This window comes from Chelonia mydas, chromosome 3 (assembly GCF_015237465.2).
Source record: "Chelonia mydas isolate rCheMyd1 chromosome 3, rCheMyd1.pri.v2, whole genome shotgun sequence".
NCBI classification, from domain to species: domain Eukaryota; kingdom Metazoa; phylum Chordata; order Testudines; family Cheloniidae; genus Chelonia; species Chelonia mydas.
The window spans coordinates 87,271,519-87,284,536 of record NC_057851.1 but is presented as its reverse complement, the minus strand read 5'-3'; the positions used below and the strand labels follow the sequence as shown (position 1 = coordinate 87,284,536).

Sequence of the window (13,018 nt, the reverse complement as noted above, 5' to 3'; positions counted from 1 at the left end):
ACTCCCTCACCCAGTCTCAGTCCCACCTCCCTCAGAATGGAAGTGGAACTCCATTCATGTACTAGCACCATAGATATAATATTATCACATCATGGCTTCTCAACCACATGCATGTGTGTTCTTCCTGGCTTTGTCTCTTCCCCAATCACAAGCTATAGTTGTAATACACTGGCAGGAAGTTACTCTCCTCAAAGTCACCACGTTCTATGTAGTTTCACATTTTTCAGGTTATTTTAGCTTTTACAGGGAAAAAAATTGCAAGTCAAGACTTGAATATCTAAAATAAAGGTACTTTTCTTACCATTTGAGGTAAACACAAACCGCTTGTCTGAGAGAGAGCCACTGTAAGAAAACAAAGGGGTGGGGGGAATGACCAGAAAGAGTTATTGAACACGTCAGGAGCTGCTCATACAAACTAGACCAAGATCAGAATACTCACTTTGGGGTGAGAGTATTCTGTATCTAACAATCTCTCAGACCAGATAGACAATCTTCAACATCTTGCTATTCATCCACCTCTTGTCAGGGCACTCCTGTTTTTGCCGTGGTCTCATAATGACAAAACTCAGACCATCCTTTACAGGTTCTGGCATATAGAAATTCTTTAAAATGATTCACCCCTCCCCCAACCCAGACTATCATCCTCAAAACACATTTCCCCTTAAGCATCTCCACTACGCAGAACCTATGGTACTTTGGGGCATTTTTATGCTAACCCAATTTCCCCATCTGCTACTGAAAAGCCACCAAAGCAACAGAAAAGCCACCAGAACCATCATAAAGTGCCAAAATACCGAGTTAACAGGAGCTCTGTATCTAGCTGCCATGCACTGCTCAAACAATAAGCCCAATTTTCCTCTCACATGAATGTAAACCAAGAGTAACTCAACTGAAATCAATGGAGTTACACGGGTGTAAATCCAATTTAAGTGCAAGGATAATCAGACCCAGTGAGTTAAACTTAGTTTTAACTGAATCACACTTTAGTCTGGTCTTTAAATGTGGCCAAATGATACCACAAATGGGTTAAAAATAAACACTCATGCTCTATCAGGGCTAAAAAATGAGGTTTTAATTTGGTTATAACATGGCTCTGCCATAATCAAGTTCAACTAAAGTTTTTAAAATGTCTCTTTTGTCTCTGAAGACAGAGCCAAATTTGTTGTCTTCTCTCCCCACTTCCCCCACCCATGGAGTTATTTTAATATAGGACATTAAACAAAAAATAATCCTGCCTCATTCCACAAAACCTCACATAATAGTGCAGAACAGTAAAATAGCAAAGCTTTAAAAAGTGACAACGAATTATGGGTGCCCATCAAAATGCACCTTAAAGGGGCCTGATGTTCAGAGGGATGGGTGCTTGGACTTCCTAAAAATCTGTTCCCTGAAAGATTTTGCCAGTTAGGCAACCAAAAATCAGTAGTTCAGTGTTGCCCAAACTTTTCCTGTCCTGCCCCTTCCCCCCGCCCCCCCGCCCCCAAGTAATGGAATCTGTCCACGCTCCCCCTCCATTACTGCACAGTTGACTCAGCAGAGGAGCTTGGGCTGAAGGCAGAGCTTGGGGGTGAACTGGGGATGGGGGAGGAGCTGATGCTAAAGGCTGGCCTGGGAGAGGGAATGAGGACAGAGTTGGGCTGGAGCAGGGGGTGGAGTGGGGTTGGGGGTGGAGCAGGGGGCAGAGTGGAGCTGGGGCACTCCCTCCCTGACCATGCCCAGCCCTCCCCCAAAATGTTCCTCTGCACTCTTTTAGGGGGGTGAACCCTACAGTTTGAGGACTGCACTAGTCCCTTTGGAAAATCTTGGCCAGTATGTTATGCTTTAAAGTAACTTCTGTACTGAAATTACAACAGAACTCCCTTCCAGGTTGCTTTTTCACAGTCATCCAGGATAGTTTGTCCTCAACTCTAGTTTGCGGGCTAATAGTGGCCCACAGAATTAAATATTTTGAGAACCGAGCTGTAGCAAACTGGGAATAGGAAGGGAAGGGTAGCCACGTGAGAAGACCAGTCGAAGTACCACTTCCCTTCACCACTTTCTAGATAGGGAATATTGGTGACTGCAGAAAAACGATGACTTTCAGAAACAGAGACTGTACAGAGGGAGTTGATTTATTTGGGGGTTCAGGTGAGTCAAAGCAGCAAGAGAAACTGGTACTCCTCTAGGGCATTTCTCACAGGCTATCGTATGGGCTCTGTATGCTCTATGTCAGAATTTTACATAACTTCCAAAAGCATATTAAGGCAAAAGCATGTTTGCTTATTTATTAAATACAAAGTGGTCCACTGTCAAAAGCATGGCTCACAAAGCCTGTCAAATCAATGAATTATAAATACTCCTAGAGCAATGTTTACAAAGGTCTTACAAAGTCTTTTTCTTTTTGCATCAAAGAAAGGCACTGAAACTCTGTCTAAAATAGATGCCTCTAACTTTAGCTAAAAGAGGGAAGATTAGAATTTCTAAAATATTTTCAAGTTTAAGAAGCTTTTACATTTTGCAGGTCATTAAAAATGGGCTGATCTAATTACTGTAATTCATCATTTTTCATTTTGTGATAGGTGACATTTCACACATAACATTCACTTTCTCACATAACAGTCAGTAAGGCACGACTATAAAGCTCCCCATTTCCTTATTAATCTTAAGAGTTCTGTTGAGCAGATAGTGAGAGCTATAAGGCTCTACAAAAGAATCCACTTGTGACAATACTTGTGCAAAGAAAGATTCTCTGTTGCACTATGTTTACTATTAAAGTCCTCTTTTGAATATAGAGTCCACCTTGAGGAGATTTTGTAAACAATGCTGTTGTAATCCAAATCTTAATCTGTACAATTCCTAAACAATTATCTCTATTTTCAAAGACAGAAAAATACTTTCATGTGCAGATGTAAGCCCAGAGTCCCTCACAGGTAAGAGCCCTTTGTTTTTGGTTTTTATTTTGTTTAAACATATCCTGGGAATTTATCAGCATTTATTTAAAAAAAAAAAAAAAAATTAGCAATGGGTGAAAAATCTGTGAAAACCAAACATGAAAAGCCTCTGGGTGTGGAATTGGAGGGTACCTGGTAGTCACCAGAGGCAGTGGGTTGGCAGGGGGTGATAGGAACCCTGTTTCCTGTGGGGCCTGTTGCTGCAGCAGTCTTGGTTGCTGGAACCTGGCTCCTGACCCATCTTGCTCCTCCACAATGCAGCAGCAGTAGCTGCCAACTGGTAATTACCCTTCTCTGCATAGGCACGCTGTGCCATCCAGCAGGGACTTTGAGAATGGAGCCAGGGCTGGCGAATTCCAGCACTTGCAAAATTCGGGTTAAAAATCAGTAAAACCCAACCACACTTGCTCTTTTCAAAATCTGGGAATTTTGGGAGGGAAATTCTGTAAAAACTGAAGACAAAGGGCCTTACTCATAGGCCAGCTCGGGTGACAAAGTAAAAGCTGATACATTTGCACTTAAGATGTCAGAAATGCCTGATAAATCTGAGCTGTGGCCACTGTATCTTCATTATACAATACATGTGTCTAGGTCCACACATAGATCATGGAAACTGCAAATCACAGATAACATAGCATAAAAAATGAAGCCAGAGAGGCCAAGGTCAGTTCTGGGGAGCTGGTAAGTGAGCAATTCATAACTTAACCATCAAATTATAATACAGCCACATTTATGGGCTCAATGCACACAAGCAGAAGTAGCTTTTGATGAGGTCAACTTCAGCTAGAGTCACTAAATGAAATAAATCTTTAATACTGAAATCCACTGTAAATGAGATTTTTAAAAAGTATAGAAAGCCTTTAAATAAAGGGGTATTTGAAGCTCATAAAATACTATTGTTTAGGTGCCAAAGAGTTATCCTTTCCAGCGCTGACAGTTCTGAGGAGTTTTAGTTATAGCGTGTGTGTTGCGAGAACAGAATAGCTATTCAGTGTTTGAAATACATATTACGAAACCCTTTTAAAAAACTTAAAATACAGAAACAGTGTTTTTTCCTACTAATTTTGTCTTTTATCTTTCTGGCAAACACTCACTTCACTCATGTTTTGAAATAAGATCAAATTATTCCCCTCTCACCTCCCCATTTAGTTGTACACGGAAGTGCCACACTGGTCAGACCAGTGGTCAATCTAATCCTGTATCTTGATCCCAACAGCAGCAAGTACCAGATACTTAAGGGATGGGTTGCATACCTCACAATGGACAGTTACAAAATAACATGCTCATGAGGGAAGTTTCTTCTAATCTTCGGTCCCTAGCCAGTTAGTGGTTGATTTATGCCCGGAAGCACAGGAGTTTATAACCCTGATACATTTTGGATGAAATTCTAGTCCACAGGAGTTTTTCCATTAACTTCAACAGACTCCAGATTTCACCTTTGTTTCACTGGATGATCACATGATGTCAGGAGGGCTTGGAAAAAAACTAGGGGGAGTGGGAAACTATAGGTGAAAGAAGAAATAGTCTCCCAGGCACTCAGCTTGCTAGAATGCTTGGGAGAGAGGGCTTCCCTCCCCACCAATAAATACCTCACCCATGTTCCTGATATTTAAATTTTTAAAATATTAATAATCTTCCTGAGTGACACAGACAATTGCTGGAAGTGCTCACTGCACGGTTAGATATTTTAAGAGATTTTATTTTTGCCTCAGCTGTAATACATTTAGGGGCAGCAGATAAATGGTAGCTCTAGTAATCTAAAATAGTGCTACAAAAAGCTTGTGAATGTATTTAAAGTTTTCATTTAACTCCCCTACTTTTCAGCACTGCTATTCATTCCTTCAGTCATATTATTTTAATTTTTTTGAGGTTTTTCATTAGTTCATCATTGCTTTTTTAACATATTGACTACTTAAATGTATGATTTTGTCTGCAGAACACCAAAAACTTTGTGTATTTGCGAACCAGGTGATTTGATAAATATGTGAAGAGAGAGAAAGAGTGGCATAATTTAAAATTTCTAGTCATTAATGCACCAAAGACCTGAGATACTATGTCTCTGTATCCCAAAACTAATGCCATTTTAATTAAAATATCAGCAAATCAAATGACATTGTGTATTACATTTATCTTCCAAAGGTCAACTTTTAAGTGATAAGAAAAGCTTATGCTCAAATAAATTGGTTAGTCTCTAAGGTGCCACTAGTACTCCTTTTCTTTTTGCGAATACAGACTAACGCAACTGCTACTCTGAAACTTGTTATTAAGTGATAAACACTTCCAATTTTTTTCCCTTCTGAAAGGAGAAGAGCTGACAGTGTGCCACATGCTCCCTCTCTGATGTGGTGGGTTAATTATGCCTCCAGGGTTACTTTCAAATACAGAATAAAAAGACAAACTACTGTGACACTTACTCCTGTGAAAGGATGCCATTGGCGAGGATGCCTTTGTATCGACTTACTCCTTTCTGCTGAATCACATTGATCTGGCCACCCAGCTCATCTGCAACAACACCTGAGTGTATGGCTGATTTGCACAATAAGGAGGTCTGGAATGCAGAAACCAGAACTCAAACAAAAGGTTAAGTTTGGCAAGTTACTAAAACTTTCAAGCTCAACCCACCATTACCTCTCTCATAAAAAGTCACAGATCTTCAAAATCATAAAATCCTCTGAAGATTTAAGGTGAATATAAAGAAGGAAAGTACAGTATTTTTTTTCTGTTTAAAAAACTCTTCCCAAAAATCAAATGCTTATTCAAAAAAAAGTAAATTAAAAAAAAATACTGATTTGCTTGTAGGGAAAGTGCTCCAGAATCACCACATGCCCCTCCCCAGCAAAAGTCATTGTGCAGGGTGAAGAACTAAGGCCTTGTCTATATTTTTGGCAAAAATTTCCCATTGCTGATAACATAGTTCAGTTTCACCATTTTTAGCAACACTAGAAGCTCTAACGTAGACCGGCTGCCACTAGCATTTTAAGGACCATGTCAACTATGTGCACTTTAAGCAGAGTTAGATGGCACGGTACTTAAAATGCCACCAGCTGGCCTACACTACAGCTTCCAATGTTGCTACCACCATTAAAACTGAGCAGCTGTTAGCAGTGATGGGAAAATTCTGCAAACTTTCCTTAGTGTAAGCAAGGCCTGAGTGAGGCCATGCCGTTTGTTGCTTTTCATTTTCTAATCATCAGGTGTGGTACGCAGAGTGCCCTTTGATACAAGTTGTGGGTAGAATTTCCTTGTTATTTCAGCCAATTTCCCTGTAATTCTCCAAGACAGAGGGGCTGAACAATCAGTGAGTAGTTTGAGGACATGCACTGGCATTTAAAACTCAACTATTGCTCCACTTATGATGAAGAAAAGTGGAACTTTATGTAAATATGTACTGCAGTATGATCACTTTATATCGGGATAAACTTAGAGATACTAGAAGATGTCATAAAAATCCAGGGATTATATTCTAGAACCATGGGGCAGTCGGTGGTCAAAGCAGGGTGTGGTATAATACAGGCATAAGTGAACCATTCAGACCACTTTCTTCTTTAAACAAAGCACTACTAATGTAAGGCCTGATCACAATCCACTGAAGTCGCTAAGGTGCCACAAAGTCAGTAATTTAAGAAACTGGTATTTATAAATGGGACAGGTTTAGGAATCATAGAATCTAGAATACCAGGGTTGGAAGGGATCTCAGGAAGTCATCTAGTCCAACCCCCTGCTCAAAGCAGGACCAGTCCCCAACTAAATCATGAGAAAAATCCCAGGAAATCACTCTGAAATGAAGTAGACATTGGTGTCAAAATCCAATTCTAACTGAACTGATTTTTTCCCCTAGGAGGACAGACTTAAAAAAATGGAAAGATCTGTGATGAGCAGATATAGCACTGTTCAGGGAGTAACTGAGATCTGGAATTTGGGGTGCACTGGATTCTCAAAAGAGAGAGAGGGAATCCTGAGATTATAGGAATAGTTTAACATGTCATCCAGTACCACTTAGCGGACAAAAAAGGGGATAGGGAGAACAAAAACCACAGTAGCTAGAAGCCAGAAGTATCTTTTCAGTGCATGGTTTTCTGAGTGACATTACATGTTTCTTGCTCATAAATGGGCGGTTGGCTTGTTTGGTACTATGTAAGTAGTAAAGGTGCCAGTAAATGGGATTATTAACAGAGCTAAAAATGAATGATATTTTTGCTTATTGTGCTCAATAACCATGAATTTTCTAGGGTTGACAACTCTAATGTTTAAAAACTGGACACTCAAGCAGGAGTGCCTCTTCCCCCTAAGCCCCGCCCTTGTCCCACCTCTTCCCCAAGGCCCAGCCCATCGTTTGCTCCTCTTCCCGCCTTCCCCCATCACTCACTGCTTTTCCCCTCTCCTCCCCCCTCCCCGCGTCAGGAGCTGCAGTTGCCAAACGCAGGTTAGGAGGCGGCTCCAGCAGAGTAGGGTCTGGCATGGGTAATTTACCTGACGCCTTCCTGCCTCCCCCACCCGCAGTAACCAGACCTTGGGTATCTGGTCAGTAGATCTGATCGGACACCGTCAAGTCCTCTTTTTAACCAGACTTTCCGGTCGAAAACCAGAGATCTGGCAACCCTAGCAATTGCCTTTGTATTCCATCTTTCTAAAGCCCATTCTTTACCCTTCATACTTACATCTCTGTATCCTTCCACTATATTCCCAGAAATATCACCTGCTATGTCTCTGCAACCAGCAGGACAGTATCTGCTGCAGTAGAAGAATAGAAGCGTGTTTAAAACATGGATTGTAATGCCTGCCTCACACACACAAAATGCCAACAAACCAAGAAATATTTTTAGAAATGTGTTCTAGCTGAGCATAAATTAGCATGTTTTTAAAACGCAAATTTGTTCTCAGATTCAAGTTCATTAGCTTACTGCATATAGTAGGACACACAAAGAGCCAAAATAGTAATCATTTAAGTGCATTTTTTTCTCTTTAGTTCTGCTTGTTCTGGAAATATTACGACACAAGGTAACTAACTTTCCAAGCAACTCCAAAAAAAAAAGCTCAATATTGTTCAAGAGCACAGTAAAAATTGGCTTGTGTTCCATTACGATTTCAAAATCTATTGCCAGGTTCACCAACTCAAGAAACTAACCTAGAAACAATTTTAACATACCTTGGGTCTGATCCTGGAAGATTCTGAGTGCCCTCAACTCCCAGTGGCATCAGTGGAAGTTCAGGGCTCTCAGCACCTCCAAAGGTTAAGCTCTGTATTTTTAGTTTACCTTGGCACTGCCCACTTATGCCACAAATCAAGATAGTTTGAGCACTGTAGCAGCATCCCCTTGTTTGTTCTCGAAAGTGAAGTCTTGGGGAGATGACTCTTCTGCTACTCACAAATAAGCCACGCATAATTATAGCATTATACTGAAAAGGAACGAACGTCTCAAAAAAACACATTCCTGTGGTAAATGCTAGGCTTTTCAAGGCTTTTCAGCACGTTACAAGCAGCAAACAAGATACTTTATCCAGATACAACAATGAACAGGTCAAACAAGACACAGCGAGACAACTGCAGAGCATAGTGTTGCACTCATATTTACCTGTATTCGTTCTTCACGTGATGGTTTGCTCTCTCCAAACATGTGATTAGGTCTGTTAAAAATATTACAACTAGTCATTCCTGACTGCAGACTATAAAAGTGTAGAGAAAACTTGGCTAAACATGAAATTATATTTTAAAAAGTCTCCAGATATTATTTATGCATTTACATCTCGATAGTTGACATTTTTATTAGCTGGAATGAAGGAGCTATGATATCCTCACACCTTCCCTTCCCCTCTTACCCCTGATCCCATACATAAATCAGATTGTCTGCTACCATTAAAAGTAAACTGCACAGTGAGACTATCACATCATCAGGTGTTGGTGTTAAATGTTAGTCTTCAACAACCTGATACATCATCACCATGTGATAAATATCTGAGCCTGAGCCCTCTTTTAACAGGACTTTAATGAGAACATGCTCATTTTCTGCTCAGATGAGCCCTATCCCGCAAACAGTCTATGTAGGACTTTGATAGCTGCTCTGGGTGCATGCATTACTACTCTATAACTGTCCCTTGTGTTACTCCTGAGGGCATTCTGCGCCAAAAAATTAAAAATTCCATGCCAAAAAAATAAAAAATCTGCACACAATATTTTAAAATTCTGCAAATTTTTTTTGTCAAATAAATGTGGAGGCTCCAGCATGGCATTGGAGAGCACAGGCCACTGGCTACATGGAGGTGGGAGATCACTGTGCAGCTCCCCCCACACCCCAGGTCATGGACTCATCGGTGAGGCTGCACTCAACCCTGACACAGTGCAAGGACTGGGCCTGCCCAGAAACACTCCAGGGCCCTGCCCCTCTGTACCAGGCATGGGTGCGCAGGCTCAGCAAAGCAGGATCCAAGTGTGGAGGGGCTTAGTGTGCGGGGATCCAGATATGGGTTGAGAGGGTTCTGTGCCAGGCAATCTAGGTGCGGGCAGCTCAGTGGTGATCTGGGCTTTATGAATATTAGCAGCATGTTCATCTGTACCCTCAAGTTTTCTCTCTTTAATTCATAAGGACATTTGCTTTTTGGACTCATTACTATACCTGGATGATCACTACTGGCATAGGATAATAGAAAACCCCGTCCCGATACATGGGACCCACTCTCAAAGCGAATAGTTGCTTCATTAGTATCCAAGATGATTTCTTTAGGAACGGGCATCATATTGCCACAGTATGGTCCTAAACACAGAAAAGAAAAAAAAAAAAGATTTCAAAAGCTTTAGACGACATAAATAAAATAGGGAATAGGCAGTCTTATCATAACTAAGGAATTTCACCATAAACTTCTTCTCTTGAAGTATGATTACAAATGTTTACTTCAGATGTTTGGGTTGAGACCTTTGTGGGTCTGAAACCTGAAGTTACTGTAACACAAAATAGCAAGAATCCAATCCTGTAAGTACAGTGAAAACTCTGGCATTTACATTTCTTATTATTTTAGCCTCAAGTGGATAATTGATGCTCTTTGGCCGTTGAAGTGTAATATTTTTAAACAGCAGTAACCCCATTAAGGAAAGAGTGGAATATTTAAAGGCAATCCAAGGCATCTATGCAGAGTCTGCAAGATAACCTATCTAGATATACACAGGTCAGGAAACTTTAGCTATGACTGCAACTTAAAAACAAAAAGCATGCATGTTCTTAAAAGAAAACATGTAGCATGAGTAGTACAGTGAAACACGCCAGCACCACTTATGGTATCACATATTCAGAAACAATTTATTTTTATACTAATCACTGAATCTTTTTCTCTCTCAGTCTTAAAAACATGCTGAAACAAGAAAGCTTTGAAGGGATTTTTAAGTAGACAATGCCAGTTTATTTTACAATCTTTAAATAAAAAGGTTTCAGAGTAACAGCCGTGTTAGTCTGTATTCACAAAAAGAAAAGGAGTACTTGTGGCACCTTGGAGACTAACCAATTTATTTGAGCATAAGATTTCATGAGCTACAGATGCCGATGAAGTGGGCTGTAGCTCACGAAAGCTTATGCTCAAATAAATTGGTTAGTCTCTAAGGTGCCACAAGTCCTCCTGTTCTTTTTGTAAATAAAAAGGGGTAGCCTTCACGTTCCCATTGAAGTAGATGGGAGTTTTATTGCTGCCAGCTACAGTGTCCCAGGATACTGGCTGGCACAGTATTTCCCTGTGACAGAGAGGTCAACCTGGAAATTATTGGCAGCTCTTCTATTTTCTTCAGGACCCCTCCTCCTTTCCCATAGAGAAAATATCTTTGACTGGGAAACTGCCCCCTGCTCTTTCCTACTGAAAGTAAATAGGAAGAGTACCAAGAAGTAACTCAGTCTCCAGCCTCCCCTCAACCACAGATGGCCCCATAAACTAGGAGATAGTTTATACCCATTAGTCTTCATTTATGAGGATGTGTAATACTTACTCTCCAGTAGGATGATGTACGTAAGTTTGCAAAGAGACTTCTATTAAGAAAAAAACATTTGCCCCATAGAGACTACATACATTTAAAGTCAGCATCTCTCTGCAGGGGGAAATTAGGTTGTGTGTGTCCCTGCTGAAGCCTTAAGGAGTCTCTCAACCATGACTATAACCCATCTTCCTCTGCCTACCAAGACCATGCCCGTGAAAACAGCATAGTGGTCATTAGCATGTGGTAGAGGAGTTTCCTTTAAAGAACACCAAATCCTACCCATTAACCATCCAGAAGGGAGTCGCTGCTGAATGAAGCAAGGAAATTAAGATCGGTCCCTTTTGGTTATGTAACTGAGAGAGAACTGCATCAAAGTTCAGGGAAAGGGAAGCTGGTAGAAGAAAAGAGTCTAGTATATAAACCAGGACTTTGGAGCCTACACAGCTGATCTGGGATATGTGGAAGGCGCAGTGCTAATCTCAGCCTTTTGTTTTGTTAATAAACTCAATTTCTAGTGCTGTTCCTTTGTGACAAAGGCCTTGAGAACATAAAACAATCATTAGGGATGACAGTTTGTTACAGATTTTTCCTAAAGATCAGGGTTATTCAACCCTATGTGCATGCAATGGTGGAGGCCATGAAATGGGGGATCCATGAAATCACAGCCACAGAACAAATTCAGTGGGCTACACTTTGCCTGCAGTCCCCCAAAGATCCCATCTATTTATATATAGATATAAAAGGAGTTGATTATTTACAGCATCCCAAATATGACTCTCAATGACACTCCACAACACTCTCAGGCCAGCCTTGTGCACAGTTGCATGATCAGAAGTCAGTTACATACAGGACAGGGAGGAAAAAAATTGTGTAAGCCCCCTAAGAAAGACTAAGGCTGGCCCTAGGCTTATAACATATAAGGCAAAATCAGGTATGCACAGCAGTAAAAGAAAAAAGAAGCAGCAGCTAGGATTAGAACTGGGCAGAAAATTTCCAGAGTTTGGTGGAAAATGCCAATTTGTAAAACCCAACGTGTTTCATTGAAACATGGTGGGTCTGACAAATTTTTGTGTCCTAAACCTGCCTGGTGGGTTGCTGGGGAGCATGGGCTGGGGAGCATGTTCAAGTGTCAGAATTCTCGTCAAACCAGAAATTCCAAGTTTTAGCCAGCTCTAGTTAGAACACTTCCTTTGTGAATGCATGTGCTAAAAATGGCCTATGACTTAGTGAACCTGAGGTAAGCAGCACCTGGCTGGAGCCCGCACCCAAACCCCTCCTGCACCCCAATCCTGAACCCCCTCCTGCACCCCAAACCCCTACCCCTGTCCTGAGCCCCCCCACAAGCAAACTCCCTCCCAGAGCACACACCCGCACCCACTCCTGCACCCCAGCCCTGATCCCTTGGCCCCAGCCCTGGTCCCTCTCCCGCACCCCCTCCCAGAGCCCACACCCCAATCCCCTGCCCTAGCCCCCTCCCAGAGCCTGCACCCCAACACACTGCCTGAGCCCTGATCCCGCTCCTATATCACAACACCCTCCCAGAGCTCACACCCCACACCTCCTCCTGCACCCCAATCCCCTGCCTCAGCCCCCTCCCAGAGTCCACACCCTGCACCCTAACCTCCTGGCCCAGCCCCGAGCTCCCTCTTGCATTCAAACTCCCTCCCAGAGCTCACACGCTGATCCCCTCCTGCATGCCAACCCCCTCTGCCAAGCTCAACCTGGAGCCCCTCCCACACTCCAAATCCCTCAGCCCCAGCCCAGAGTCCGCACCCCAACCCCTTTCCCAGACTGCTGAAAGTGAGTGAGGGTGGAGAAGAGCAAGCACGGAGGGAGGGGAGATGGAGTGAGCAGGGCAGGGCCTCAGAGAAGGGGCGGGGCAAGGGTGTTTGGGTTTGTGAGATTACTGTCATTTCTACATTTTCTTTTAAGTAGATCCTGGGTTTCACTTAAATTCAAAAAGTGGTCCTGTGCTTAAAAAGGTTGGAGACTACTGATTTAGGGGATTCCTGTCTCGTCTACAACTTTATGATTGCAGTTGTTGCTGCAACTAACAGATGGGTGATCAGTTCTTTGTGGCTCTTATATAGTGCAGAATTTTTGGGAAAATAAAAAACACAAACAAACCCAACCCCAA

The 13,018-nt window shown here is 41.9% G+C and overlaps 1 protein-coding gene across 3 annotated transcripts in view; it reads right to left on the bottom strand.

Annotated features, from left to right (window-relative positions):
- The window catches only part of DCBLD1 (discoidin, CUB and LCCL domain containing 1), an 83,427-nt gene that overhangs the window by 23,593 nt on the left and 46,816 nt on the right, over positions 1-13,018 (bottom strand). For 2 of the 3 annotated variants that reach the window (XM_037894687.2, XM_037894689.2), the window contains 5 exons: positions 9,542-9,679; positions 8,504-8,555; positions 7,589-7,661; positions 5,345-5,478; positions 302-342 (listed from right to left, as the gene is read on the bottom strand). In XM_037894687.2, the coding sequence (XP_037750615.1) occupies positions 302-342; positions 5,345-5,478; positions 7,589-7,661; positions 8,504-8,555; positions 9,542-9,679 (438 nt within the window). The remainder of the gene's footprint in view (positions 1-301; positions 343-5,344; positions 5,479-7,588; positions 7,662-8,503; positions 8,556-9,541; positions 9,680-13,018) is intronic. The other variant, XM_037894688.2, reaches the window with a different exon arrangement.